This window comes from Podarcis erhardii (genome assembly GCF_964252035.2).
Source record: "Podarcis erhardii genome assembly, chromosome: 13".
Classification (NCBI taxonomy): Eukaryota; Metazoa; Chordata; class Lepidosauria; order Squamata; family Lacertidae; genus Podarcis; species Podarcis erhardii.
The window spans coordinates 34,325,639-34,350,060 of NC_138502.1; the positions used below are offsets into that span (position 1 = coordinate 34,325,639).

Sequence of the window (24,422 nt, forward strand, 5' to 3'; positions counted from 1 at the left end):
CAGAGCTCAATCTAAGATTCCCAGAATTGTAGACCTCGAGGGCCATCTAGTCCAACCCCTTTGCAATGCAGGAAACTGAACACGTGGTCTCCCCTCCAGTTTGAAACCATACCGGACCCTGCTCAGCTTTGCAAGGGTGCTAGCAGTTTTATTGCTGCACCACTAGGAGGACAGCAAGGGAAGGAGACCAACACCAGGCTGCCTGATTCTGTGTGGATGGCTTAATCCTCATAGGCAGAAAATATAAGATATGAGCCATAAAAAAGTCCCAAACCCAACAATATGAGCAATAACTACTGGGGCTCTGGTTTTCCATTAGCCAAATGAGCAGATGTGAGTGGTTTGAGGTTATGCTGGAGAATTCCAGAACGTGAGAACATAGTAAAGTGTGATATATGAAATGTTGCTGTGGTGGGAAGGGCAAAGGGTGGGTGAGTTGGTGGGACTACAGCTGGCTTCCAGACAAGATCTGGTGCCTTTAAAAAAAGAATAGAAAAAAGCTCAAGAAAGCCCCTGGGACTGCAGGAGTGGGAAGACATGAAAGCAAGTGGTGTTGTCAAGCAAGAGCTGGGAGCAATGATCATTCATCTGGGGGCTTCAGGATGAGGCTGCAGTGTCTTCAAAAGGGTTTGATGCTCTCAGATGATTAGGCAACCTCTGCTGGCCCCTATAAATTTCCACAAGACTACCCAGCTCCTTCAGGGAGTTTTGGAGGGAGGTGGAAAGCAGATTCACTTAGTGTAAAGGAGCTCCTTAGATTTCTACATTTGCTGGACAATTAGACTTCCATCTTAGAGTTCTGGGCACATGCCTGCCACAAACTTATTCAGCAGGAGCTTGGCCAAATTCCCACTCAGCATCCACCTCTAAAATGGGAGTAGTGTGAAGTTAATTTGAGCTGGAAGCTTTACTTTTTAATTTTTTTAAGAAAGAAAATTGCTATTTTCGATGTTTTTTACTTTCACTAGCCCTACTATCAGCATTGGCAGGGCAGGAAAGAAATGAAAGAAATTGAGAACTAGTCATGTTTTGATAGCATTAGAACATGTGCAGAGTGCCGTTTCTCAACGTTGTTAAAATCTGCTCAGGGATCCTGAGATTAAGGGGAGTTCCAAAGAAGAAGACTTTCTTTCCATCACCCATTTAACTCCTTTAAACTATTCCTAATGTAGGTAACGGCTAGCAAAAATAAAATAATATCCAGTAGCATTTAAGATTGCTCCAGGCTCCTTTCTTCTAAGAGAACATTCCATCTCTTGCTGGTTTAACTGTCTCTGCCTTGACCCACATTCCCAGAGCCTTATCAGAGGCTTCCCATCTCAGCCCATTGGAGTGATGCCAATGGATGGAGAGGCCATTATTTTTATACCTTTTGTTCTGTACAGAAGAAAGTGACAGCGTGAGACTAGAACCTACCTTGGGACCAGCAATGCCATCAGATCCGGGGAAACCACGGCTTCCGGGAGCACCCTGTGAATGGTAAGGAGGAGAACAGGTTAATGTCATATACACAGCACTGGGTTCTCCCATCAAAGTGGACAGGGAAAATAAACATCGATTGGCCAGAAAGGACCAAAAATACAAATCCCACAAGGCAGAATCACATGCAGATCAAAGAAAGTAAATTCAGATTCAGGATAATCTTGAGAATCTCAGAATCCTAGTTTAGGGCCCAGGCTTAAGACAGGACCCCACACCTGCCAACCCCATCTCAAAGCAGAAAGACACAACCCACAAATAGAGATCAGGGGCTGAAAAGGTGTGCAAAGAGTTGCAGGTAACTCGAGCAAAAGTACCGGATGGCATATTATAAGAGGGAGCAAAGAAACAAAAGTAAACAAGGAAAACTGTCTAAGTGAGAGGGAAGTTTGGATTTGATCAAATGCTTGAAGTTCAAAACACAACTGATGACCTGGCTATATTGCAGCGGTCTTTTGACCTCAAAGGTCTCAGTTGTTTTTTATTTCTCTGTATGAAATCAATTCTCGTGGGACTGCCTTGGGATTTCAACTTGAGGACAGAAAAGAATGACGGTGTTTCTTTTTCTAAATTCAGCCGTGGATGATTCTTAAGGGAGTGATCTGTTAAGTGAAAAGGACAGCAATGTTCTGGCCACCTCCAGGCCTAGACAGTGCTTCCTCGTGGGTTTAAAATACTCCATGGTGAACACATTATACCAGTTGGGCTCACATCTTAGACACCTTAAGAGGCAGTTCCTAATAAGTGGCAAAGGTATCTGCAAATTCAGTTTTCTTCGAAGTGCTGCAGTGCACTCTATTTTTTGCAACAGCTTTTCCCTGCAGAATAGCTCTCCTCTGACTCACAGAGGCTTCTCGAGGCTGCCTTTCCAGACTGCTTTGCTTTCATTTGTAATTTGACCCAGCAATTCCTAACTAATCTAATCATGTACTGTGAGTATGTTAGACAGATACATGGTCCGTGCACAAATTAGCCTGCTTGCTAAGAGAGTGTGATCTCGCTGCCCACAGTTAAGGAGAGACTAGTTTTGGCTGGGGAGGGCAGTAATATGGAGAACAACGTTGGTACGTACACGTTCACCAGCAGGTCCAGGCAAGCCAGCGGGTCCAGGCTCACCACGAGATCCTCTCTTGCCTTCCTCACCAGGTGGACCAGGGGGGCCTTGGACCCCAGCGGGGCCCTGGAAGATAAAAGGAAGGAGAGGCAAGCGTTAACAAAAGTGAAAATGAAACAAGAACAGATGCACCATTTTAGAAATACACCCCAGGTGAGAGGGATACTTACGGGTTCGCCTTTAGAGCCAGTATCTCCTTTGTTTCCGGGAGCGCCAGGTTCACCCTAAACGTATATAAAGAGACAGAAAACAACATGATCACGAACCTCATTCAGCACAAGGAAGGCAAGAATGAATCCTTTTTTCTACGAGAGAACAAGGGGATGCGGCTTCTCTGAGATGGCTTTCAACATGCATCTGTTATCAAGACTTAGAATTGCAGAGTTGGAGGGGACCCTGAGGATCATCCAGCCCAACCCCCTGCAATGCAGTTGTCCCGTACAGGGATCGAACCTGCAGCCTTGGAGTTATCAGCACCATGATGCAACCAGCTGAGCTATGCAGGCTGACAATCCACAGAGGAAGAGATTTGATAAGATGCTGGTGCATGTGATTATGGGCTTGGGCCCTGAATAGAAGGGACTGTTTAGAGCAAACTTGGCCCTCCAGATGTTTTGGGACTACAATTCCGATCATCCCTGACCACTGGTCCTGTTAGCTAGGGATGATGGGAGTTGTAGTACCAAAACATCTGGAGGGCCAAGTCTGGCCATGCCTGGTTTATAGGAAGCAGAGTCAAGGAAAGGGAACTTGAGAATGTAATAGTGAACATGCAACTTGATGTAAATCTCCACCATATGAGAGTTAACAATGGGGTTTGGTAGAAGGAGCGCCCTGCTAAATAATCTTGGATACTGCTACCCTTAAAAAAGAGATTTGTGCACCATTGCCTACCATTTTGATACCTTTATCCTACCTGCTACACAAATCTAGCAGCTCTGGAATACTGTCATTTTCAGAATTTAAAAACCCAGTGTATTATATGATGCCAAGGCAGGAAAGCTGGTATTATTGGTAGTATTGGAGGTCATGGTTTGAAAAAGACAAAGAAACAGTGCTTTAGCTATTAAACAAGCACAGTCGGAGAGGATATGCAGAGGGCAGTATTTTCTGAATTAGTTATGTTATGATAGGCTCCTCCTTGCATTCTCCCAGTTAGGCTAAAGAAGTCTGGGTTTCCTGGATAACCCACCCAGATGCCTCTATTTCTAATTTCTTCAAAGACCTCTGAAGGCAGGCGCAACTTAAATGACGAGCCAAAAGGTGAGGGGCGATCAGGTGAGACTTACGCTGTTACCCTTGGGACCAGGAGCGCCGCTGGGACCCTGAGGTCCAGCTGGGCCGCGAGGACCGGGGAAGCCGGGGGCGCCAGAAGCTCCAGGAGCACCCTAGAAGAAAAGAGCAACACTGGTGAAGCAACTGGCAAAAGGAAGGCATTGGAGAAGACGAGAAAAGCAATGGGAAGGTACTTACAGTTGCACCTTTGGCACCAGGTTGACCATCAGTACCGGGGTTGCCCTAAAGCAGGGGAGAAGGAGGAGAGAAGAGTCATTATGATGATGCTCCTTAGAAAGTCCCGAAGCGCATTCGACAAAAGCCAAAAATCGGCCAGTAGCGCAGCTTACAGAAGGACCAGCAGCGCCAGCGGGACCGGCGGGACCAGGTTCACCACGAGCACCTTGTGGGCCTTCACTACCACGAGCACCTTGGGGACCGGTTTCACCCTGTGCAATAAGAGAAAGAAGAACAAGGGACATAAGCACTCTTCCACAGGTATGGTGGCAGCGTCTCCCTGTCAAACTACACCATCCCACACCCAGCCCTTCTGAAGCTTCACAGTTTTGTCTCGTCGGATCAGTACTACAAAGCCTCAGGCCTTCCTTTGCCACCCTGTCCCTCAGAAATCAAGAGGTTTGAGGCCTGCCACCTGAAGCACACTACTTGGTCCTCTTGAGGCGGGCTGTTGCTACAGCTTCTTTGGGGTCTACCACTAAGTGCTTATGCTGCAGGAACTTGGCAGTCACTAGTCCTTTACAGACTTCCATCTTGCTGCTCGGGGAACACCTGAAACCCATAGGCCACCCTGGAGGTTTAGCAATGCGGTGGCTTCCTTCCCAGACCAACATTGCCTGTTGTGTGTGAAAGAGACGCTGGAACGGGAAGCAACATTGCGGGCACCTCTCAAGTAGCTTCTAAGCTTCAGACATTGCTGGGCAGGATTAAAAGCTACCACTCATGGTGTAGCCTCATAAAGCTACAATGGAATTTAAGAACTGGGCCCATGTAGATGTGTTACCCTCCATTCTTGAATGAAGAGCTATAAGGGATTCTCGGCCTTCAAGGCAGAATACAGAGACTCGGAGGAAGGAGGGCCATTCAGCTCATTATGAGGGCCATGGCTTTTCAGAAATAGCCTGTGATCTTTCCCACAGAAGACTAAGGTGCTTGTAGCTGGTTTGGTAAGAAATAGTTCATCTAGAGCTGGTGCTACAGAGCTTTTCGTCTAAGAAGGGGAAGACTGTCCCTCCCCTCCCCCCCTTTAAAAATATTATTATTATTATTAACAATAGACTGAGGAATCAATAAGACAAGTGGGAGCTGCAACAAAATGTTGCAGTCTCTGTCCACGATTCCAGATACTCCATTCTACTTCATCACCTGCTCAGATTTCTGTTCTTCACACCCCAACAGTCTCTTAGCATTCTGTGCTGAGTCTGCACAGTCATTATCGGTTGGGTTTTTTTTTTTTTAACCTATAAGAATTTCCCCCTAAATATTTTTGTACACCTGCAAACACTGGGATTCTCCTAAGCCTCCTGATACCTCCCACTTAATGCACTGATGGTGCAATGTTGGCTTGCATGACGACTGGCAGCTGAGATATTGATAGAGTCTAAACCCAACAATTTTTTATGTTCCTGATACAAAACAATTGCTTCAGTGTCGTCCGGTGTCTTTACCTTAGGGCCAGCAGCACCAGGGAAGCCAGGGGGACCAGCTGGACCAGTAGGGCCCTGAAAGAAAGAAAGCAATGGCAATTATAGCATTTTCCTTGGAGTCCCAAATTAGCAACCTCTTAACACTGGCCAACTCTGCCCCAGCAATGGCCAGAGGTTTGGTCTGTGATTTAAAATGACAGGGAAAGGGAAACAAGAGTCAAGGCCTTCCATCCCATGGCTGGTTTAATTACAGAGTGTGTTGTCCTGCAAATCCCCATTTAGGATATGGAGTCTGGCAACGGCCAGTGTTTGTCTGGCAGGACAAACCCTCTCCACAGGAAAATAATCACCACTTGAGCAGAGAAGAAACTGCAGGTTGCAGGAGTACTTACTGGGGGGCCAGCAGCACCGGGGGCACCATCATTACCACGAGCACCCTGTGGTGAACAAGAGGGGGAGAAAGGCGTTTCAGTTACTGCCACCTCTCCAGGCCACATTAGACCTGGAGGATGCTACACCAAGGATGCCTTGGTACCAGTTGCATCCAGCCCCACAATATGTCCCACAAGACAAAACAATGTACTTACAGCAGGGCCAGAAGGTCCAGGGCGGCCTCTCTCACCAGGAAGACCACGTGGGCCCTAGGCATAAGGAGAAACAAGTTTAGTTTAGGGGAAGGTACCTTTGATCCATGCCCCGTTACCATCCACCCAACCTTTCATTAGCCATTCTGTTCTTTAGCATCTACCATTTCTAACGCCTCTACTGGTGTTAAGGGGTTCCTTCATTCCCCAGGGAGCCATAAAGTGAGAACAAAGACTTTGTATATGCCAGCATGCCTTGCTTCTTCGTGTCTTTGCTTCATACCTCTCAAGTGCCCTCAGCTTAAAATTGTTTTTTATCAACCCCCTCATTTCTTGATGCAATCCCCTCTGACTCATTATGTGTTCTTGCTCTCCTGGATCTGGCTGCAACTATACGCAAAAGGATGATAAATGCCACTGTGGAATCCGTTAGACCAAGCAAAAGAGCCTTTGCTCTGTAGCTTTCGCCACCCGGATGCTACAGACACCCATGACGTCTGCCCTGCTGTCTGAAATCTCACGCATAGTTCTCTGCAAAGTAGAGTTGAGGAACTCGCAGCCCTCCAAATGTTGCCCACCCTTCCTGACGAAATGGCCATGGTGACTGGGACTGATGGGAGCTAGAATCCAACCCCATCAGGAGGGTACCCCGGTTTCCCCAACCCTGCTATGAAATAATGCTTCATCTTGCTGGATATTTCTCCTTGTCTTCTTTTATGTCAAAACGTGCCTGTCCCTCATGTAGGTTGCTACTGCCATACTCAGATGGAACTATTGCGTGGCCCTTACGGGTTACAGCATGTTAACCATCGCATGGAACTAGTTCACCTGAAGGGTTTTCATGAACAACATATGAAAGGAAGTATACTGAACTTGGACACCTTCAGACAAAGTATTTCCACTTGATTCTCCACAAAGCATGCTAGGAATCAAATCCACCCTCAGAACACAAAGGATGTAAGGTGTGATCACAGTAGGCAGAAACCAAACAGAGACCATGGGTCTACCTAGCTCAACATTGTCTATGGGATTGCAAGAGGCTCATGAGGATCAGACAGAGGTTCCTTTTAATAGGCTAGGGATTGATCCTGGGACATTCAGGGACACAAACCATGCACTCTACCAATGAGTAAGTCCTCTTACTTCCCCCCTTTTGTGACTAGTTTTCCTTTCATCATCATCCTTTCACCTGAACAAATCCATTTCTGCTGATACCCAGCCTATGCCTGTAAGATGGTCTACCCGTCAAAGCAAAGGGCAGAAGAACAATGATACTCACGACTTGTCCAGGAGCACCATTCTCACCGGGGCTACCAGGCTCACCCTGAAAGAGGAAACAGAGCAGATGTCAACACCCTGTTGCTGAAACAGGAGGGGATAGAAGTAGGTATAAACGGAAGGGGGCACATACTTAAAAGTGGACACTCACCTTGGGGCCAGCTGGACCAGCATCACCTTTAGCACCATCAAGACCGCTGAAACCCTAAAGTAGTGGGATGGAGGAATGGATGGAAAAGAAGAAAAAGGAACATTAAAATCCATGTAGTTGAGTATAAAAAAGGCAATGGCGTGCCTTAATTCTACATTTGTAAGGTTAGCAGTCCCTCATTTTACTGTTCAACTGAAAATACTACAGGTTCCATATTGGCAACCATGCAAAAGCTGAGGAGGCCTGGGTGGAAGGCCACCTTGGAACCAAGGATATGAATATACAAGATAATAATATAATGGTCGACTAGAAACACCTGAGTAGACATTTTTAAAGGTTTGTTTCATGCTCTTCTCAGCTTGGACCTAAGCTGCCTCCTAAGATCAATAGTTCGAGGTGGGGCTTCACCCCAAGGTTCATGTGACCATATGGCTATTGTTACCTTCATGGCAGGCATTATCTAGTGAAGGTGCCATGTACGCAATGGCAGATGCTGTTTGTATTGTGATGTCTGTAAACCTTAAAAACTCCAGAGGGGATACATGTCTACTCCTAAGTAAATAATCTAGCCAGGGGACATTCTGAATTGCAAGATCCCTGAATTTTCTTGGTTATTGAGCTATTGGAGCACACTTACTCTGTGTCCCTTCATGCCTGGAAGGCCAGCTGTTCCGGGAAGACCACGGGCACCCTGAAGCAAGAGAACAAAAAGTTATTTAGGAGTCAGAGAAGAAGAAGAAAACGTGTCTCACCTTTCTCGCCTTCTTTAGGCAAGTGGGTGAGACCTCTTCACACCAATAGCTGGTTTATGATTGGGACATACCGAATGTGCTTTTCATCAATAGCAACAACACTGTAGGACTCAGTTTAAAAGGGTTAAGAAATGCCGTTAAGGCAGATGGTGGCATATTTACTGCTAGTTTTGTGCTATGTCCTTACATCTCCTTGAACATCCTAGTTCTCCGTACAGCTGGGACCACCCATCAAGAGCTCAAAATTTCCAATCTAGGAAGGAGTCTGTCAGTGATCACCCAGTCTAGTGGGCAGAGTGGATGTGCTCAAATGTGGGCTCCAAAATCTCACCCAGCCATCTCGAGGTCTTAGGCGCATAAACTGTTTCGCAGTCAAACCTAACCACCTTGGAAAATTGCCGGGAAGGTGAACTGAAGTAGGGATGCATTGCAATACAGCATTTGGGGTGGGAATAGGTTGTATGTCACCCTTCGCCAACCCCGTGTCCTACAGGTGCTGCCGGACTCCAAATCCCATCAGCCCCAGACGCCATCATGGCCAGTCGTGGGGGGTGACAAGAGTTGTAGTCCAAAACATCTGGAGATTGGAGACGGCTGTAGGGTGGGTTTATAAATGAACCATCCCTCTGTACCGAAGCAGGAATCGAAAAACTTAAGCTGCTTCTTGCTAATACGATCTTCGAACCTGCTCTTTCAGGCCGCCAGTGTAAGACATTGCATCACTTTCCCTAAACAACAGGTTGCAATCTCAAGGCTCCAGGGATGCCAGGACAAGGAGCAGCTCTTCCTAAAAAGACAGGTGCTTGACAGCCGCCCCATGATGAGAGACATCTTACCTGTGGACCTTGGGCACCACGCTCACCAGGACGGCCAGGTTTTCCAGCTTCACCCTTGGAGAAAGAAGAGGAGACAGGGTCTGAGCCAATGCTCGAGAAACAGCGCACTAGGCGAGGATGAAAGACCACTGATTGGGGAACTGTGTTTGTAAAAGGGACTTGGACCTCGCATTAAGGTTTGCAACCAAATGGCCCTGTAACGCCGACAGGTGTTCTTTAAGGATTGGTGCTTCTGCTCAGCAGAAAGGGAGAAGCCAGAGAAAGTGGTAAGGGGCAAGGATGGATAAGGCCCAGCACTGACAAACTGTGGGGGTCTCCCATCAAGTGCTGGTTTGGTGGGCTGCTTAGGAGTTCAAGTCACTAATTGCAGATAAGCCTTTTTTTATTTTTACACTGCGAGTTTTTTAGATCTGACTCGCTTTACTTGGAGGCAAAGCAAGGCAGGTGGATAAGTTGGCTAACTCAAGTCTGTAAGTTGAGAGTAACCTCAACACTGACACTGTGTGGCTATTTGGGCATACCCCGTCTTTGGATAATTGGAAAGAAGAGGTTTCCGGGGCCCCCCCACTCCGAAAAAAAGACATAAGTCACTCACATCATCTCCATTCTTTCCGGGTGGGCCAGCTGGACCACGGGGACCCATTGGACCCTAGAGTTTGAGAAGAAATAGATGCATTAAAATCTGAGTCGAGTCGCCCCCTGCTCCTATTTATAACCCGGTTGAATTTTTCAAAAATTGGGCCAAAGAATCCCCAGTACGGAAACCTGTCTACTGCATTCAAAGTTCAAAAGCTCCCCCAAGTGGTGGAAAAAGAGAACTCCAAGGAAAGACTCCAAGGAGGATGTTCAGCTTCGCTATAATAATGCATGCGAGAGATACGAGAAATAGTTCAGATGGTACTCACAGCAGCACCAGGCTCTCCGGGTTCACCAGGGGGACCTTGGAAACCTTGGGGACCCTGGAAGATAAATCAGAGCATCTATGTTAGATGGAAGGCCACTGCACCCCTATTTGTTTTGGATAGACCATGATGGACCACCTGAGTTTTGTCAGCCCTGAGTGCCCCCTTCCTTTCATCTCCACCTCCATGACTTTTGCCGCGCTGCTCCCCTGGCCTGAAGCAACTTCTTCTTCCCTATCAACCTGCATCCCTCTTGGCCTGCTACAAAGCATCTCTTCTTGAACCACCTTTGTCCTATTCTGGCCTACATCCCAGTTTGCCCAACATAGATGCATAAGCTTCCTAGTAAAGGTCAACTGGAGCCAAAGGTCACCAGTGCTGGGAGCTCAACAAAGAAATAGAAACAAGTCCCACTGTGCATGGGCAGAGTGTTCTACAGAATATCTAGATTCTTCATCTATCTTGGATTGGAGTTCAGGACACCTACATCTCCAGCACACACACCCTCTTGTTCTAAGAGGCAAGCGATACATTACTTAAGTTCCTTTGCCTGACTTCATTGCACACTATTGGTCTACCCGCTTTAAGAAGGAATAGTGTCTATAAGTAACCACCTCACACATCAATGTGGAAATGGTTATGTATTCCATGCCCCTTCTCTCATCTCTCCAGAGTTTCTGTGAATGCCTGTGAACATCCAGGCCTATGGAGTAGGCCTCTCAAGAGAGGACCTTATTTCTTCCGTGCAAAGAGGAAACAAACCTGCTACCAAAGCAATCTCCTATTCTGCGCCAAGGATAAATGAATTCTGTGACTCCAGAATTTATACAAATGAAGATTTGCATATAGCCTGCATTGTTATTATTATTTTCTGGAAAGAGACAAAGATGGCACAAAATCCTTGCTCTCCAGAGCACTAGAAACCCCACTAGCCCCCATTCCTCCAACCAAAGGAAGGAATAGGACCAAAGGAAAGAACTGGGAATTTCTGGTTGGTGAAGATTGCCTCAAGTACTGAGGTCCGTACATTTACAATGCACCTCTCTCATCTGAAATCCCAAATGCACAACCCCTTGTCTAAAAAGTATTGAGAATTTGTTATTAAGATGGAAGCAAAGAAGTACTTACGGGAGCGCCAGGAGGACCAGGAAGACCACGGGGACCAGCTGGACCCTACAAACCAAAGTGAGAAGAATCAGTCATGTTTCCCGAGTAAATGAAATTGGAGCCATCTTGTCTTGACCCTTGTGGATATCCATTCTCGTACTGCCTTGCTCTAACCATACATTCTTGACCTTTTCTCTTAACTACGCCTCACTCTGACCTCCACCCACTTTTACGTCATTTCCTAAATTGCTTTTCCTCCATCTCTCTTTAAACAACCATTTCGTCTCTCTTGGTCTAGTGTTCCACATTGATGTTGGGGTATGTCTGTTTTTGTAGTTGCTATATGAGTGGTTAGCGTGTTTGGATACCTCCCAGCTGAGAGGCGTTGGGCTGCCATCAGATTTAGCCTAAAGTGAAACGTAACACAAAATGGGAGGTTCCTGCAATGGAATAACTTCTGAGAAGCTATGAGAGACACTCAAAAGATTCCCGCAAGACTAATTGAATTTCTTGGTGGGGATTTGCTCACCGTTAAGTCCCCTGCTCCTTTTTCAAACCAGATTAACCGGTGTATTTTAAAGAAAGCGAGTATACTAACCCACACTGCTCAGCCATAAACTCAAGCCACTGTTGCCACTAAAATGAGTTTTCTTGACTAACTTGTTCCACGGGTTTCACAGGAAGCTGCGTCTAACCAACTTAGTCTGGATCTAACGTTATATAACTATATGAATCTAAAGTTCCCTTCCAACTTTATGGTAAACACTTAGGACCATAAAAAATTATCATTGTCATGATGCTTATTATTAGTTCATGGAACCCACATTCCATGTCCCTCATGGAAAGAAGCAATGCTATCCCTTAGTTACTCAGCTTTATTAGTGAGATGCCTGCCCAATCAAAAAGAATAAAGTTGGAGTATCTTTGATACTTCAGTTTCTGCTACTAAGAGCTCATCAGTTAGCAACATGTACCTCCCTACCTGTGGCCTCACCATTCTGTCCTGAGATTAAGGAACCAAGAAGGCTGAAACAGACTCCTTCATTCATACTTCTACAATCTTCCCCCTTGTCGCCTTCCACACTAAGCTCAAATCCCCTGAGACCGTCAACACTTACCATTGGGCCAGGAAGAGCAAGGCCACCAGATTTTTCATCATAACCGTAACCCATCTGAGGAGCGAAGTTCTGTAAGGGGAGAGGAGGAGAAGGAAGAGAGAAGAGAGAACGTGTTGCTGAGGTTCTTAAAAATGCATCCTCCGTGAATTGTTGGAAAAAACAAAAGTTATGGAGGCAAACCCAACTTACTCCGCCAAGGCCTGGGGGGCCTGGGGGGCCTGGAGGTCCAGGGAGTCCGGGTTGGCCAGGAATGCCATCTCTGCCTGGGGGACCAGGAAGCCCCTGAAAACAAAGAGAGAGGAAGTCGCAGGTTAGCACCGTGGCAGTATAAGGTGCTGAATGCACAAAAATGTATACGTTTCCTACAAAAGAGACACAAAACTTTCAGATTCCTGAGTATGCTAAAGCTATCCATTATTAGAAGGCAATATTAGAAGACCAAAACTGCTTTGGAAATTCCTCACACCCCAGCAACATTTGAAGGGGGACCTTCTATTCTCCCACTCCCAAAATATGAACCACCGTGATGCTGTAGTAAATAATGCCAAAATAGCTGGGTCTTTTTGCAACAATTTTGGGGTGTTTAGTTAAAAGCTGATGTGAGCTGAATGAATTCAAATGTTGTTAAAAAGAAGAAGCAAAGGGAGATTTGAATCTCCTTTCTGTAGGTTAGAGGGGGCGAGTGTTCTTTTAAACAACCTAAGTAGGCAGAATTTCTTTTGCGTATAGGAATGGAAATTTCAAAATGCGGCCAAAGAATATTTTATGACTGTCCTAGTCACACACAACTACTTGCCACTAATTTTTCTGACATGCTTGCATATTAATTTTATTTCCTTTCCCCTTTGAACTATTATCAGCCAAAGTTTCATTACAGATACCTACCCTGTCTCCTTTAGGGCCTTGTTCCCCCTGAGGACCCTGCCAATTAGGAAGATAATATTGATTAGCTGGTTATCAAAAAGAAAACAAAATTGATGCATCCAAATAAATGAAAGTTAGGGTTACCAAAAGATAATTTACCTCTACTCCAGTGGCTTCTGGGGCAGGTTCACTGGTTTCTTGAATACAAAAGGAAAAGGAATATTATGAATCAGACCCATCACCCAGAATTTATCATCATCACCTGATACCATTGCAACCCCTCCCTTGCACCCACAATGCCCTCTGGTCTATCAGAACATCCTTCCCTTAATAAACATTGAATGAAGACCAGGCTTCTTTTCTAGGTACATTTAGAAGTTGATAGGAAATGGCAACTCCTATCATTGGCCTAATCAGAATATGTAATGGGCCAATCTGAAGGACCATCCGAATTCACATCATCCAGTCTACTTGGGCAATCCTATTTGAAGTGTTGACTTTTCAAAGAAAGGAAAGAAAGCCCAGTTTCTTCCCACAATGCACCAATATAGCATCAACTAAAGTTAAGATGCCTGAAAGGTCCTCTCCCAACTCTTCACTCTCTTTCCTGACTCTGCAGAATTTTCTTTGCCAAATTTCTGCAATCTCTCAAGGAAGGGACGCAAATATCTCTATGAAGCCAGTGGTTTGTTATTGTCGTTTACGATGAAAACAAAACCTCAGGCAACTGAACCAGGAGACAGACGGGTGGTGGATGGATGGATGAGCGGTTAGATAGCACATAGAGGGGTGGATACAAAGAAACAATTAAATAGGTGATGGGGCTGTAGGTGGATGGATAAATTGATGGGTGATTAGATGGCTGTTGATTGGTTGATGTAAAGAGAAGAGAGGGAGAAGAGGAACTAGATAGGTAAACAAATGGATTTTGGTGTACATTAGTAGAAGGTGGATGTTTCATTTGGGCAGATGGGTGAATTAGTAAAACTAGAATAGATATAATGAGTAAATACATTTGCGGGCAGGCAGTTTCTCCAGGAGACTGATTGGAGTATGGTTAAATGGAATGGGGGGGGGAACTGAGTGACCATGGACGGACAGAACCATAGGCAATACTGATGGTATGAGTGGATGGAAGAAGAGTAGGTAAAGTCAGTATCCATACCAGGGCAAACAAAGCAGCATTCTCCATCGCGGAGCTCGGGATTTGGGCAGTCTGCTGTCTTTTCACAGATCACCCTGTCGCAAAGGATACTGCCGCTGTCGCACACGCAGATGTCGCAGGGGGTTGTTTTCCAAACATCTCGGTCACTGTACGTTATTCCGTTCTGTATGCAGCTTCCAGATGGCACTAAAGAAGGAGATGACACAAGAAATGAGGTGGGCAAGGGAAGAGGGGAAGGGTCCTTTGGGAGCCAGCAGTGTCGGCAGAATGGCCAAGGTGCAAACATGTGAACTTCTTACAACGGATCAATCTGGAAAGCGCATACATTTTTTTTAAAAAAAATAGAATTGTTTCCGATGTTTGGCCTCCCTTCCCTCCTCCTCCTGCTCTCCACTTAACGCTGACATTTTGTGCGTGCGCTCTAAGAAAACCCTCATCTGCTTTTCATCAAGCAAACTCTATGACACAGGAAACGAGCCAGCTTCACAATAACTCTTTCCAGTTGCTTTGGAATTTAAACAAAACTTCTGGCCGGTTGTTGCATCCAACTTGGTAACCTCAACGTTCTGAGCTGAAGCCAAGCTAAACACAGAAAAGAGAAAGAAATTCACAGCCTTCTAAGAAGCAAAAGAGATAAAGAGGAGGGGGGGGGGAGAGAGAGAGAGACTCAGGAATTTGGACTGGAGGAGGACCCGTGTAAGAGAAGAAATTGCATCCCGCTGATGGCGTGTGGCCTTGGGAAATCAGCTCCACTGCAAACAATTTAGGTAGGATGAGGAGTCAGCAGGTGTGGATCACAATAGGGCAGGCTCACTAGGCCTCCCACCTTGGCTGAAATCCGACCGCAGCTTGCTCAGAAACAAGGAGTTTCATAGCACCGTGGATGTTAACTGTGGAGCATACCTGAGCTAAGGATGGTACCAAGAGATATGACCAAGGATGAATGCTGGAGAAGAAGTAAGAATTTGCTTTTCTAGCAGAATTTGTTTTTGTTTTTTAAATGAGGGACCATGCACTTTATAAATTATTTCCTCCTTTTAAATTTGAGCACTGGACTGTTGAGTTTTCTGCAAAAATAAAAAACCACCAGATACTGGACAGGGAGGGAGGAAGAAAACCCGCTATTCTAAGGAAAAAATTAAAGGGGGAAGGAGTCAAGTTGTTTTGGGAACATGAAACTCATGTTTAAGAATACCTTCCTGGGATGCTGCAGGAAAACTTCCCACCCATCACTAGATGGCAGCAAAACTTCCATAATTGGAGTGATGAATATACTACACACAAAAAATGTTGCTTGCTTGATGGTAAATTGATTTCCCTCCGGTGAGGAGTTGTTTACTAATCCTGTTCAGTTGTTGACCCCGGAAACACACTCCCTTTGATCATTGCTGACCCATTTTAAGGCCACTCCCCACAACCCCACCCCTGGCAAGTCTATAGAAGAATGCCAAGGACAAGCGAGTCCCTTGATGGCCAGTAGATGTCGCCAATGGACTTGGTCGACGAGCAAAAGTGATTCCCTCCAATCCTTTACCATCCAAAAGGCTTTGTCTATGAAGTGATGTCTAGACTCCTGCGCTTTATAAGTTGCTGAAACATTTTCCTTATGAATCATCCTGAAACTTCTCTCTCTCCTCCTCCTCCTCTCCCCCCCCCCAATATTTTCCTGATGGCTTTTGCAGACTTCTTTGACAAGGCAGGGAAAACAGCTTTGTCCTGCTCGCCTCTCCTCCCTGTCAAGCGCTTGGCTTTCCAAGAACATACAATGAGTTTTCCATCATTTGCCGCGCTCCCCTTTCCTGTCCCCCCTCCAGTGACAACCCACTCGCAGTTCCCACCCCTCTTTCCTGAACTTGGCAAGCCAGTGCAGAGATTCTAATTGATCCAACTTGTTATCTGGCCCCAAGGGACATGTTAAGAGAAGAGAAGGAGGGAGGGAGAGAGGAGGGAGACCAAAGGAAACACGCCCAAGGCTATGCACAGCTGGCTAAGTTTGCTTTTAGAAGAGTGGTTTGTTTTCAACATAGAGCACTTTCAGGAGAAATCTGCGAGGTGCAAGAGATACCTTCTTTTTTCAGTCTCTTAAGCCTTCCTCCCCGCATTGCCTTCATGCCAACTCCTGAAGGTTCGGAAAGGTCACAAACGTGTGTTGACCTTTCTCATTTATTTATTTTTATTCCTTTTTTAAAGGAATCTTAAGACCGTATATAACAAGCGCTCTCTTTGCCTGGTCTTATATCTACATCTCTCAAGCCACCGCAACATGCTGCGAGTATTACAACCACAGGGAAGCACAGATTGCAAAATCACAACTCAGCCTCTGCCGCCGCCCCTCTCCCCCGACTTTGGCAAGCTGCTCGGTAGAAATGGTTTGGTGCTTACTGTCTTTTGCACTTCTGGAGTTCTGGGTGGTGCAGAGGGGGGAAATAGTTTTGCATTCGACAGAAAGAGATGGGGGGAAGGAAATATGGGGGCAAGTACCACCCCATCCATAGGACTACAATAAAAACTGTCATTTAACATGTATACACTGTGAGAGAGTACATAAGATGCTGTACTTACGGTCTTCTTCGCCTTGACCTTTGGTGAGTAGAACAGTTGCTGCTATCAAGAGCAGTAACCGGGAATCCACAAAGCTGAACATGTCTAAATATTAGACATGAAGACTCTTTGTATCCTTGGTTCTGCTTTAGTGTCCAGTCATACAGGGATGGTCTGGTTTATGTAGTTCCACTCCAGACCCCAGCAGAAACTTCCTACTGACTCTGTCAAGTTTTTAGCCTCCCTTTTTATACGGTCCAGTGTCCCAGAGGTGGATCCCTTCTTCGCTTGCTTCTGAGTGCTGAGGGGGAGATCTTGAGCCAGCCCCTCAGCCAATCAGAGGAGCCCAGCCTGCCCCCAAGGCGCACACAGACACGCAGACACACACACACACGCACCCACTCCCAAAAAGTGGAGAAGCGAAGCCAAGCCCCTTTCTAACCAATCACAAAAAGAATGGACCCCGCTAGCCTCTCTTCCAGAAAACCAGTGGATCTTCTGGGTTGGCAGTAGATTCTGCAGGAAGAGGGAGGAATGTAATGGGGTATGAATTGAAGGGTGCTTATGCGTGTGTGTATGGATTTATGCGGACTGGGGGAGTTAAAAGAAAAGTGGGAGCAGACTGATTTGAAGAATAGGAGTTACAGGAGCGTTAGGAAGAAAAAAGCTGAATATTAAGAGGCATGCAAGATCAGATAGTAGTGAGATGGAGCTTGCAGGTTTTGCACGACCTAGTAGCGCACCTGTGCAGGTGAGGCACCAGAGGGAGATGTGGAGCAAAATGTGTATTTGTTTGTCCTTGTTTTTTCTTCTTCTCTAAGTACAGAAAAAGCCAAACTCTGGGGATCCTGCAAACTTCCTCTAAATGCGATCTGATCCTTGCTATGTTGTTGTTTGCTTAATTTTATATCCATCCTTTCTTTCGCCACCTAGTCCTCTTTCTCGCTGTCCTTTCAAAAATAATTGCCGCTTAATTTCATATACACACCTTTAAAGTGTATATAGTGGCTTGGAGATTGTCCTGTTTTAAAAAAATGAGAAGGGAGCTTGGAATGATCTACAAAGGACCAAAAGAAAAGAAGCAAATAGGCAAAACTGCAGGGGAAAGGAATATCTTTGCAACTCCTCTGCGTTTAGCAGCTCTGCACAGAATTTCCTGACCTTCAAAGTTCCCACTGTTCCTTTTCTACACCATATGCATATGGGGACTCCTGAGTACACCTGAGATTCTGCATCAGGAAACATTTGCTTATGACAGCTTGAAAAGAGGAAAGTTCTGGAGTTGGTCTTGTTTACAACCCCAGCGAAGTAAAACATATCTTGCTTGGGAATTCCATAGAAAAAATCAGTGGGATTTAACTTGCATGCAATGCAGTCACTAATGGAGCGATGAGTTATGATCACAGGTAGTACAGGGTTGCGGTCGGGTGTCTCAAAGTATCAGGGTTTTGGCTTTCCATTTTTGACCACCCTCCCTGTGAAAAACAACAACAGGAAGGCTACCTGTGCATGTGTTTCACTGTGTGATATGGCTTACCCAGTGCCGGTACTCATCAGGAGTAAGTGCCACGCTTTTTAACATTGCTGTTAAAAAGCACTGGGCTTACCTATTTTCATGGCTGCCTGTCTGTTAGGATGTGTAACAGAGCAGGGCAGTGTTCACATGTGCACATAGCAGGATGAAACACCTTGTTAAAACCATACAAAGTTGTTGTTTTTCCCATTGTACACAATGTTAACCACATTCCAAACCGTCCCTTTATTTGTACTGATGTGAATAAGAAAGAAAGAAAGAAAGAAAGAAAGAAAGAAAGAAAGAAAGAAAGAAAATAAATCACAATATTTCTCTTTCTATCCCAATCTGGAACCTCAGCGAGACTTCCCTAAGAGTATCCCAAACCTTTGATCAATAAAAACGACTCCCTCAAACTTTCCACCACTTATTTCACAAAGGTTTGAAAGATCGAACCCATCAAATCCAAGTGGCAAAGATTGCTTTGTTGTTGTGACTCAAATAAAAGCATTCCAGGAAGCTCAGGGAAAAATCCAAAGGCAGATTTCTTATTAGCTAGTATACTCTGTCTCCCTGATGGACCTCAAGGGCATTTTTCTTTTTTTCTTTTTTTTAAAAATGGCAAACTTCCATGACTGTTTTAAAGCGTGAAGAGCCACGTTGGTTGGAAAAAGAAGCAGCATCGTGACAACAGCACACAAGATACGTTGCAGTTTTTAGAAGCTGTAATTACCGCTGCATATAAATGTGTGTGTATGCATGCATGCATGGTTAACAGGCCAACCTCTCAACTTCTGGGTTTTAAAATAAGGACCAAGAAGATTCCAAAGGAAAGGCATCCCAAGGCAAACACCATGAGAAAGAGAGCAAACTTTTCCTGGAGAAATAAAAAATGTAGAGAAATATCATTGTGTGACTTTATCCTTGGAAGCATGGAGAGGCAGCGGGATTTGAGTTCTGTGCTTCTTTGCAGTTTTAAGGTTTTACACATGCATCTATTCCATGAAACAGGAACACTCTGGAATGAGTTAACGCTCCTAATAATCACGATGGCAGCAGAATGGATCATAGCAGCAGACACAAACAAATCTGTCCAATTTCTGCTTATTTTCCCAGTCTTAAATTCGCTTCGCCATATTTCTGCCCCAGTTCGTGAATTTTTCGTTCAAAATTTCGCAACAAAGTTTCACGACAAATCATGAAAAATTGTTAGAGCTTTAGTGCACCTTTCCCCTAATGAACGCACATTTGCAAGCAATTCCACCATGTATAACACAACAGTTGTACGTTACTTTGGCCAGTATTTGCATATATATATATGCACACACACTCCGAACGTATGCATTTTCGGAGACCGCATTTTGACTGTGTTGCAAAATTCAGAGGAGAGCAGATTTTGAAGGGCGCCTACATTTCAGTTGGCATATTGTTTCAGGAAGTGTGAATTGGGTGGGCTCACAAGGCAAAATGCATGTCTCTCTCCCCCCCACACACACATCAGGCAAATCCCGTAGAAACATGGCATACAGCAGAAACACAGGGATCAAATCAACCTTTGAAGTTGATCAAAGATAATGGCAAGGAGAGGGGCTTGCTTTGAATCACACTGGGTTGCTGCAGAGCCTGGGAGACCCCAGAGGGTAGACCCCACTATTTCCTCCTTAGGGATGGGAGGAGACCACCAGCACCTCCTATTTGCCAAGGGTCTACTGTAGAGGTGGCACTGGGCAGGGAGGGGGGACTGCCAAGGAGAAGGCAGAAGCATGGTTTGATGCATTCCTCATGAATGGGCCAGCCTGGTTGGGATCCCTTGAACCAACTGTAAACAAGGATGGATCACGGATCAGAATATATTTTAGAGATTGTCAAGGGCAGTGGCTGTGGGAAGTGATCCATGAGAGGCAGTCAAGTACAACATTCCTTGTAACGCTAGAGAAGACAAGCGAGGGAATGTTTGGTCCAGCCAGTCGAAACTTCCTGTTCCTCCTGGCTGGAGCATCCTTCCTTTTGCATGTGGTAGAAGGTGGGCCTGGCCTTACCTGTCCAGGTAACAAAAGGACAAGTCACACAGCACACTTCCTCTTTTTTTGACTTCCTTCTTCATTTGACCAGCTTTCAGCTAGGACTCCTCTGCTAGCTCTCAGCTAGCAGAAGCACTGAGATTATTCCCCCATATGGGGTAGATCCACATGTACATATTTGTAACTAAGTCTGCCTTCTGGAATCCAACTGTGAACTGATGTGAGTAAACTTCTTTTATTGACTTTGAATAAGATTGTGGCGTCTTTATTCTTTTAAGAGGGATTCAAGGGAGCTTACCAGGAACGTACAATTCAATCTGAGACAGACTGAATTGTATAACAGTGAGAGGCTCACACGAGCCTGCAGCCAGCTATCTGCTGTGCATGTAAAAAGGGGAATGTAACTCTGCTACATAAAGGAACTTGCCAGTGCAAGTTAAGAAGGATATTAATAAACAATATATCCTCTCCTGCCACCCTGAACATTCCCACAGTGGCTCCCAAATTTGACTCCCTTACCCAAGACCAGGTGAAAATTGCTGAGGGTCTTGGCCATGGGTAGAAGCTAAGAATGCTGAGGAAGAAGCTGACAATCAAATAGCATCTCAGTTCCTGGGTGCAGAACTGCCATTGGTTCGCTCCAGAAGTCCTATCCCTGCCCATATCCCTGCTAGGTTCAGATTGAAGGTGCAGCCAACGAAGGATGGTCCATCAGAGTGAATGGGGCCCTTCCCTACCAAGCTCAGCCTGCCATCTGCTAGTCAGCACAGATAGGCAAACTAAGGCCCGGGGGCCGGATCAGGCCCAATCGCCTTCTCAATCCGGCCCGCAGACGGTCCGGGAATCAAAGTGTGCCCTTTTATTTAAAATGCATCTCTGGGTTATTTGTGGGGCACAGGAATTCATTCATCCCCCCCCCAAAAAAATATAATCTGCCCCACCCCAAGGTCTGAGGGACAGTGGACCGGCCCCCTGCTGAAAAAGTTTGCTGACCCCTGGTCTTGGCGGACAACTTAATGTTTTCCCCCACCTGTGCTTTGCTTGTGCTCTCTCCTTAAGGACCTCCCCTCTTTCCTGCAGCTTCCTTCTTTGCCATGCATAACACCCCCCCAACTCCTTTCAAGAACATCACCAGCTTCTTTACCCTGCTTGGGACCTTCCCCCACCAAGCCGTCAGCCATGGCTTTGTTCCTCCGAGGAAGGCAGAGCCTCCTACTTCTGCAACTTCCATGGACCACTGGAATGAAACTCATAGACCACTGGTGGTCCACGGACCACACTTTAGAAACCTCCCATCATTGACCTTCAACCGGTGGAATTACCACCTGGTTTCAGGTGGATCTGCACCAGCAGTACTGCCACCATTCCCTGTTCTTTTAAAAATGGTTTTCTTTGTTGCTGGTTGTTAAGGAAAGAGTTGAGTCCAAAGGGGGAGAGACATGCACACTGTCTGCGCAAGAGGATAATACGGCTGCCATTGTGCATCCATGACTGCACCATGAAAAAAGCATCAGAAAACTGGGGAGAGGAAAGTCAGGGTGGTGAATGAAAAATGTTTATCATGCCAAAGATTGCGATTAAAGGAGGATCGCAACTCTGGAAAAGGCCACAAATCTAAATAACGCTCCTAGGCGATGGCTTCAGCTGCATGGGTAGTGAGTATGGTTCCCTGCAGATATTGTTAGACTACAACTCCCATCATCCCTGACTATTGGCCATGCTGGTCGGGGCTAATGGGAGCTGCAGTCCAGTTACTTCTAACTACCCTTGCATTGAATGAGGGAGATGGAGCTCTCGTGTGGACTTGAATGCCCTTGATGGTTGCAGCTCGTATGACCTACTTCCAGGCAGTGAAACTGGATGTAGTAGCATGAGGGCAATAATAATAATAATAATAATAATAATAATAATAATAATAATAATAATAACAATAATAATAATAATAATAATAATAATTTATTTATACCCTGCCCATCTGGCTAGGTTTCTCCAGCCACTCTGCAGAAATGAAGAGTCGTAGCCCCGTGCGCATCCGATGATCTCCCTGGGTCAAAAAGGAGATTTACAGGCTGCCACAGTTGACAGCATTGGCATTGAATGTGTGTGGCATTTCCCCCCATTTCCACCACTTCCTGAGACACTGGCAAATACCCAGCCATGCTACCCTCCGCAGGCGGGCCTTGCTAACGATGATGCAAAAATCGATCGCTTTGTATTCCTCACCCCCTTTGCTCCGCGGAGCACTCCTCTCTTCCAGGTTGCCCCCAAAATAAATAAGTAAAAAACATTTCTGTGTTTCCACTTTTCAGATCCACGTGTATTCTTCTCGACTCAAAAGGGACACGTCAAAAGTGGAGCCGCGAAGCCTTCTGCGCAGGCGCCCTGGCTCTGTGTGGGTTTAATAGGCTGCAAGTAAATGCACACCAGAGTTCCACCAAAGCAACGAAAGAGACTTCCCTCCAGCAACACAGATGCAAAAAAAATCCCGCCGGCTTTGATTGACTGCGGCAATGCACACGTTGCAGGGGACACTTCCTCCTCCCTTCTATCCTGACTCGGTTTTGGGACGCTGAAAAAAGCTGGGTGCTTTCCAGAACGAAGATGTGTCTTTAATTTTTGTTTTTTTTTTTGGGGGGGGGGGTTTGCAGCATGACCAAAAGGAAAAGAATCCCATCGTGTGTGTGTGTGTGTGTGTGTGTGTGTGTGTGTAAAGAGAGAATGAGAAGGATGAGGGGGGATGAGGCTGGGTTAAGAAGGGGGAGAGACGCCACCTCATCACTTGGAGTTCTCAGTTTGGGCTCAGGAATGCGATGGGTTTGCCTGGGGTGGGTGGAGGGTGGAGAGAGGAGAATGCACTGGGAGAGAAAGAGAAAGAAGGAAAAGGAATAGTCACCCTCTCATTAGGAAGGGAGAGAAACAGACAGAGAGCGCAACACAGCTGCTGCTACTTGCCTTTGTGGCTCGGGTCTCCCCACGAAGACACCTTCTGATGTCTTCTCAATGGCTTCTTAACAACTGACCCCCATTTATGTACCTCCGCTGCAAAACCTCCTGGGCGCCTGCAGGTTTCAGTTAGCATTTCATGGAGAGAAACCAGGGGTAGGGGGCTTTTTGACTTTTTTCAATGCCCTGGATTGGCTTGCTTCTGCAAACAAACAAACAAACAAACAAACAAAAAATCGCTACTTTGGGACAGCTCTCCACAGGTGGCACTGGGACACCCAGCACAGAGTCCAGGCTATGCTAGTTGCAGTTCCTTCGAAATGCATGTGCACCACAGCCATGGAGTGCTGGCAGACTGGGCTGGCGAAAGGCCGAAAAACCAAACTGCCCAGGAACAGAGCATTCTGAACAGCAGCACCCCACATTGCCCAGGTTCGCCATGGGTCCCATTTTAAGGCTGGCTGATGGAGCGTCAAGATAGCTACTTAGATTCCGGCCATAGAGAGCCAACTCCTAGGGGCCAAGGTCCCTTTGCCCCCCCCCCATAAAATATTTGAGAGGGTCAAGAACCCCTCAAAGTGGATTGGCATTGTCATTCAAATGGTGTGTGTGTGCTGCGTCATGTGATCGATTGTGTGGGGAGGGGCTTGTCTGCCCCCCCATATTTTATTCAAGTTGGCACCCCTGATTGCAGCTAAAAAGCTGCAATGTAGCGCACACATAGCCCAATGCACGTTAAATAGTAGAAAACCAGAGCAGCTATTTCCCAGTTGATGGGATTAAAGTGTTTCCAAATCTGAATGAATTTTTCAATGCAATTTCAGTAATGCATCCCTAGAAGAAGGGACCTGTTGGTCCCTCTGAAGTGTAGCATTTTTAGGAAAGGGGCTGACAGAACATGAGTCCCAAAGCATAAAACCTTGGTTGTAGATCTCAGATAGCTTTATTCATTCATTTGGGACATTTTATCTTGCCTTTCAGTTGGCTGCTGTCAAGGTGGCTTTTCTTTCGTTTCAGGGCTGTGTGGGCCTATAATGGAGTCACCACCTCACCCAGAAGGAAAAAACTGGGAGAAGTGCTCTATTTTCAATGTGCCTCTCAAACAACTTCTGGTG

The 24,422-nt window shown here is 45.9% G+C and overlaps 1 protein-coding gene and 1 long non-coding RNA gene across 3 annotated transcripts in view; one reads left to right on the top strand and one right to left on the bottom strand.

Moving 5' to 3' along the window:
* The window catches only part of COL1A1 (collagen type I alpha 1 chain), a 45,854-nt gene extending 28,789 nt beyond the window's left edge, over nt 1-17,065 (bottom strand). For both annotated transcript variants that reach the window (XM_081837604.1, XM_081837603.1), the window contains exons 1-22: nt 16,852-17,065; nt 14,290-14,475; nt 13,284-13,321; nt 13,146-13,181; nt 12,450-12,542; nt 12,261-12,329; nt 11,164-11,208; nt 10,039-10,092; nt 9,729-9,782; nt 9,134-9,187; nt 8,183-8,236; nt 7,546-7,599; nt 7,396-7,440; nt 6,120-6,173; nt 5,925-5,969; nt 5,554-5,607; nt 4,219-4,317; nt 4,067-4,111; nt 3,883-3,981; nt 2,764-2,817; nt 2,552-2,659; nt 1,417-1,470 (exon numbers count right to left, since the gene is read on the bottom strand). In XM_081837604.1, coding sequence (XP_081693730.1) covers nt 1,417-1,470; nt 2,552-2,659; nt 2,764-2,817; nt 3,883-3,981; nt 4,067-4,111; nt 4,219-4,317; nt 5,554-5,607; nt 5,925-5,969; nt 6,120-6,173; nt 7,396-7,440; nt 7,546-7,599; nt 8,183-8,236; nt 9,134-9,187; nt 9,729-9,782; nt 10,039-10,092; nt 11,164-11,208; nt 12,261-12,329; nt 12,450-12,542; nt 13,146-13,181; nt 13,284-13,321; nt 14,290-14,475; nt 16,852-16,933 — 1,476 coding nt within the window. In that variant the 5' untranslated portion in view covers nt 16,934-17,065. The remainder of the gene's footprint in view (nt 1-1,416; nt 1,471-2,551; nt 2,660-2,763; nt 2,818-3,882; nt 3,982-4,066; nt 4,112-4,218; nt 4,318-5,553; nt 5,608-5,924; nt 5,970-6,119; nt 6,174-7,395; nt 7,441-7,545; nt 7,600-8,182; nt 8,237-9,133; nt 9,188-9,728; nt 9,783-10,038; nt 10,093-11,163; nt 11,209-12,260; nt 12,330-12,449; nt 12,543-13,145; nt 13,182-13,283; nt 13,322-14,289; nt 14,476-16,851) is intronic.
* Nucleotides 1,371-22,964, top strand: LOC309328295. The gene is made up of 2 exons (XR_014150748.1): nt 1,371-1,479; nt 22,674-22,964. It is a non-coding gene; the product is annotated as an uncharacterized lncRNA (long non-coding RNA).
* The last annotated feature ends 1,458 nt before the right edge of the window (nt 22,965-24,422 follow it).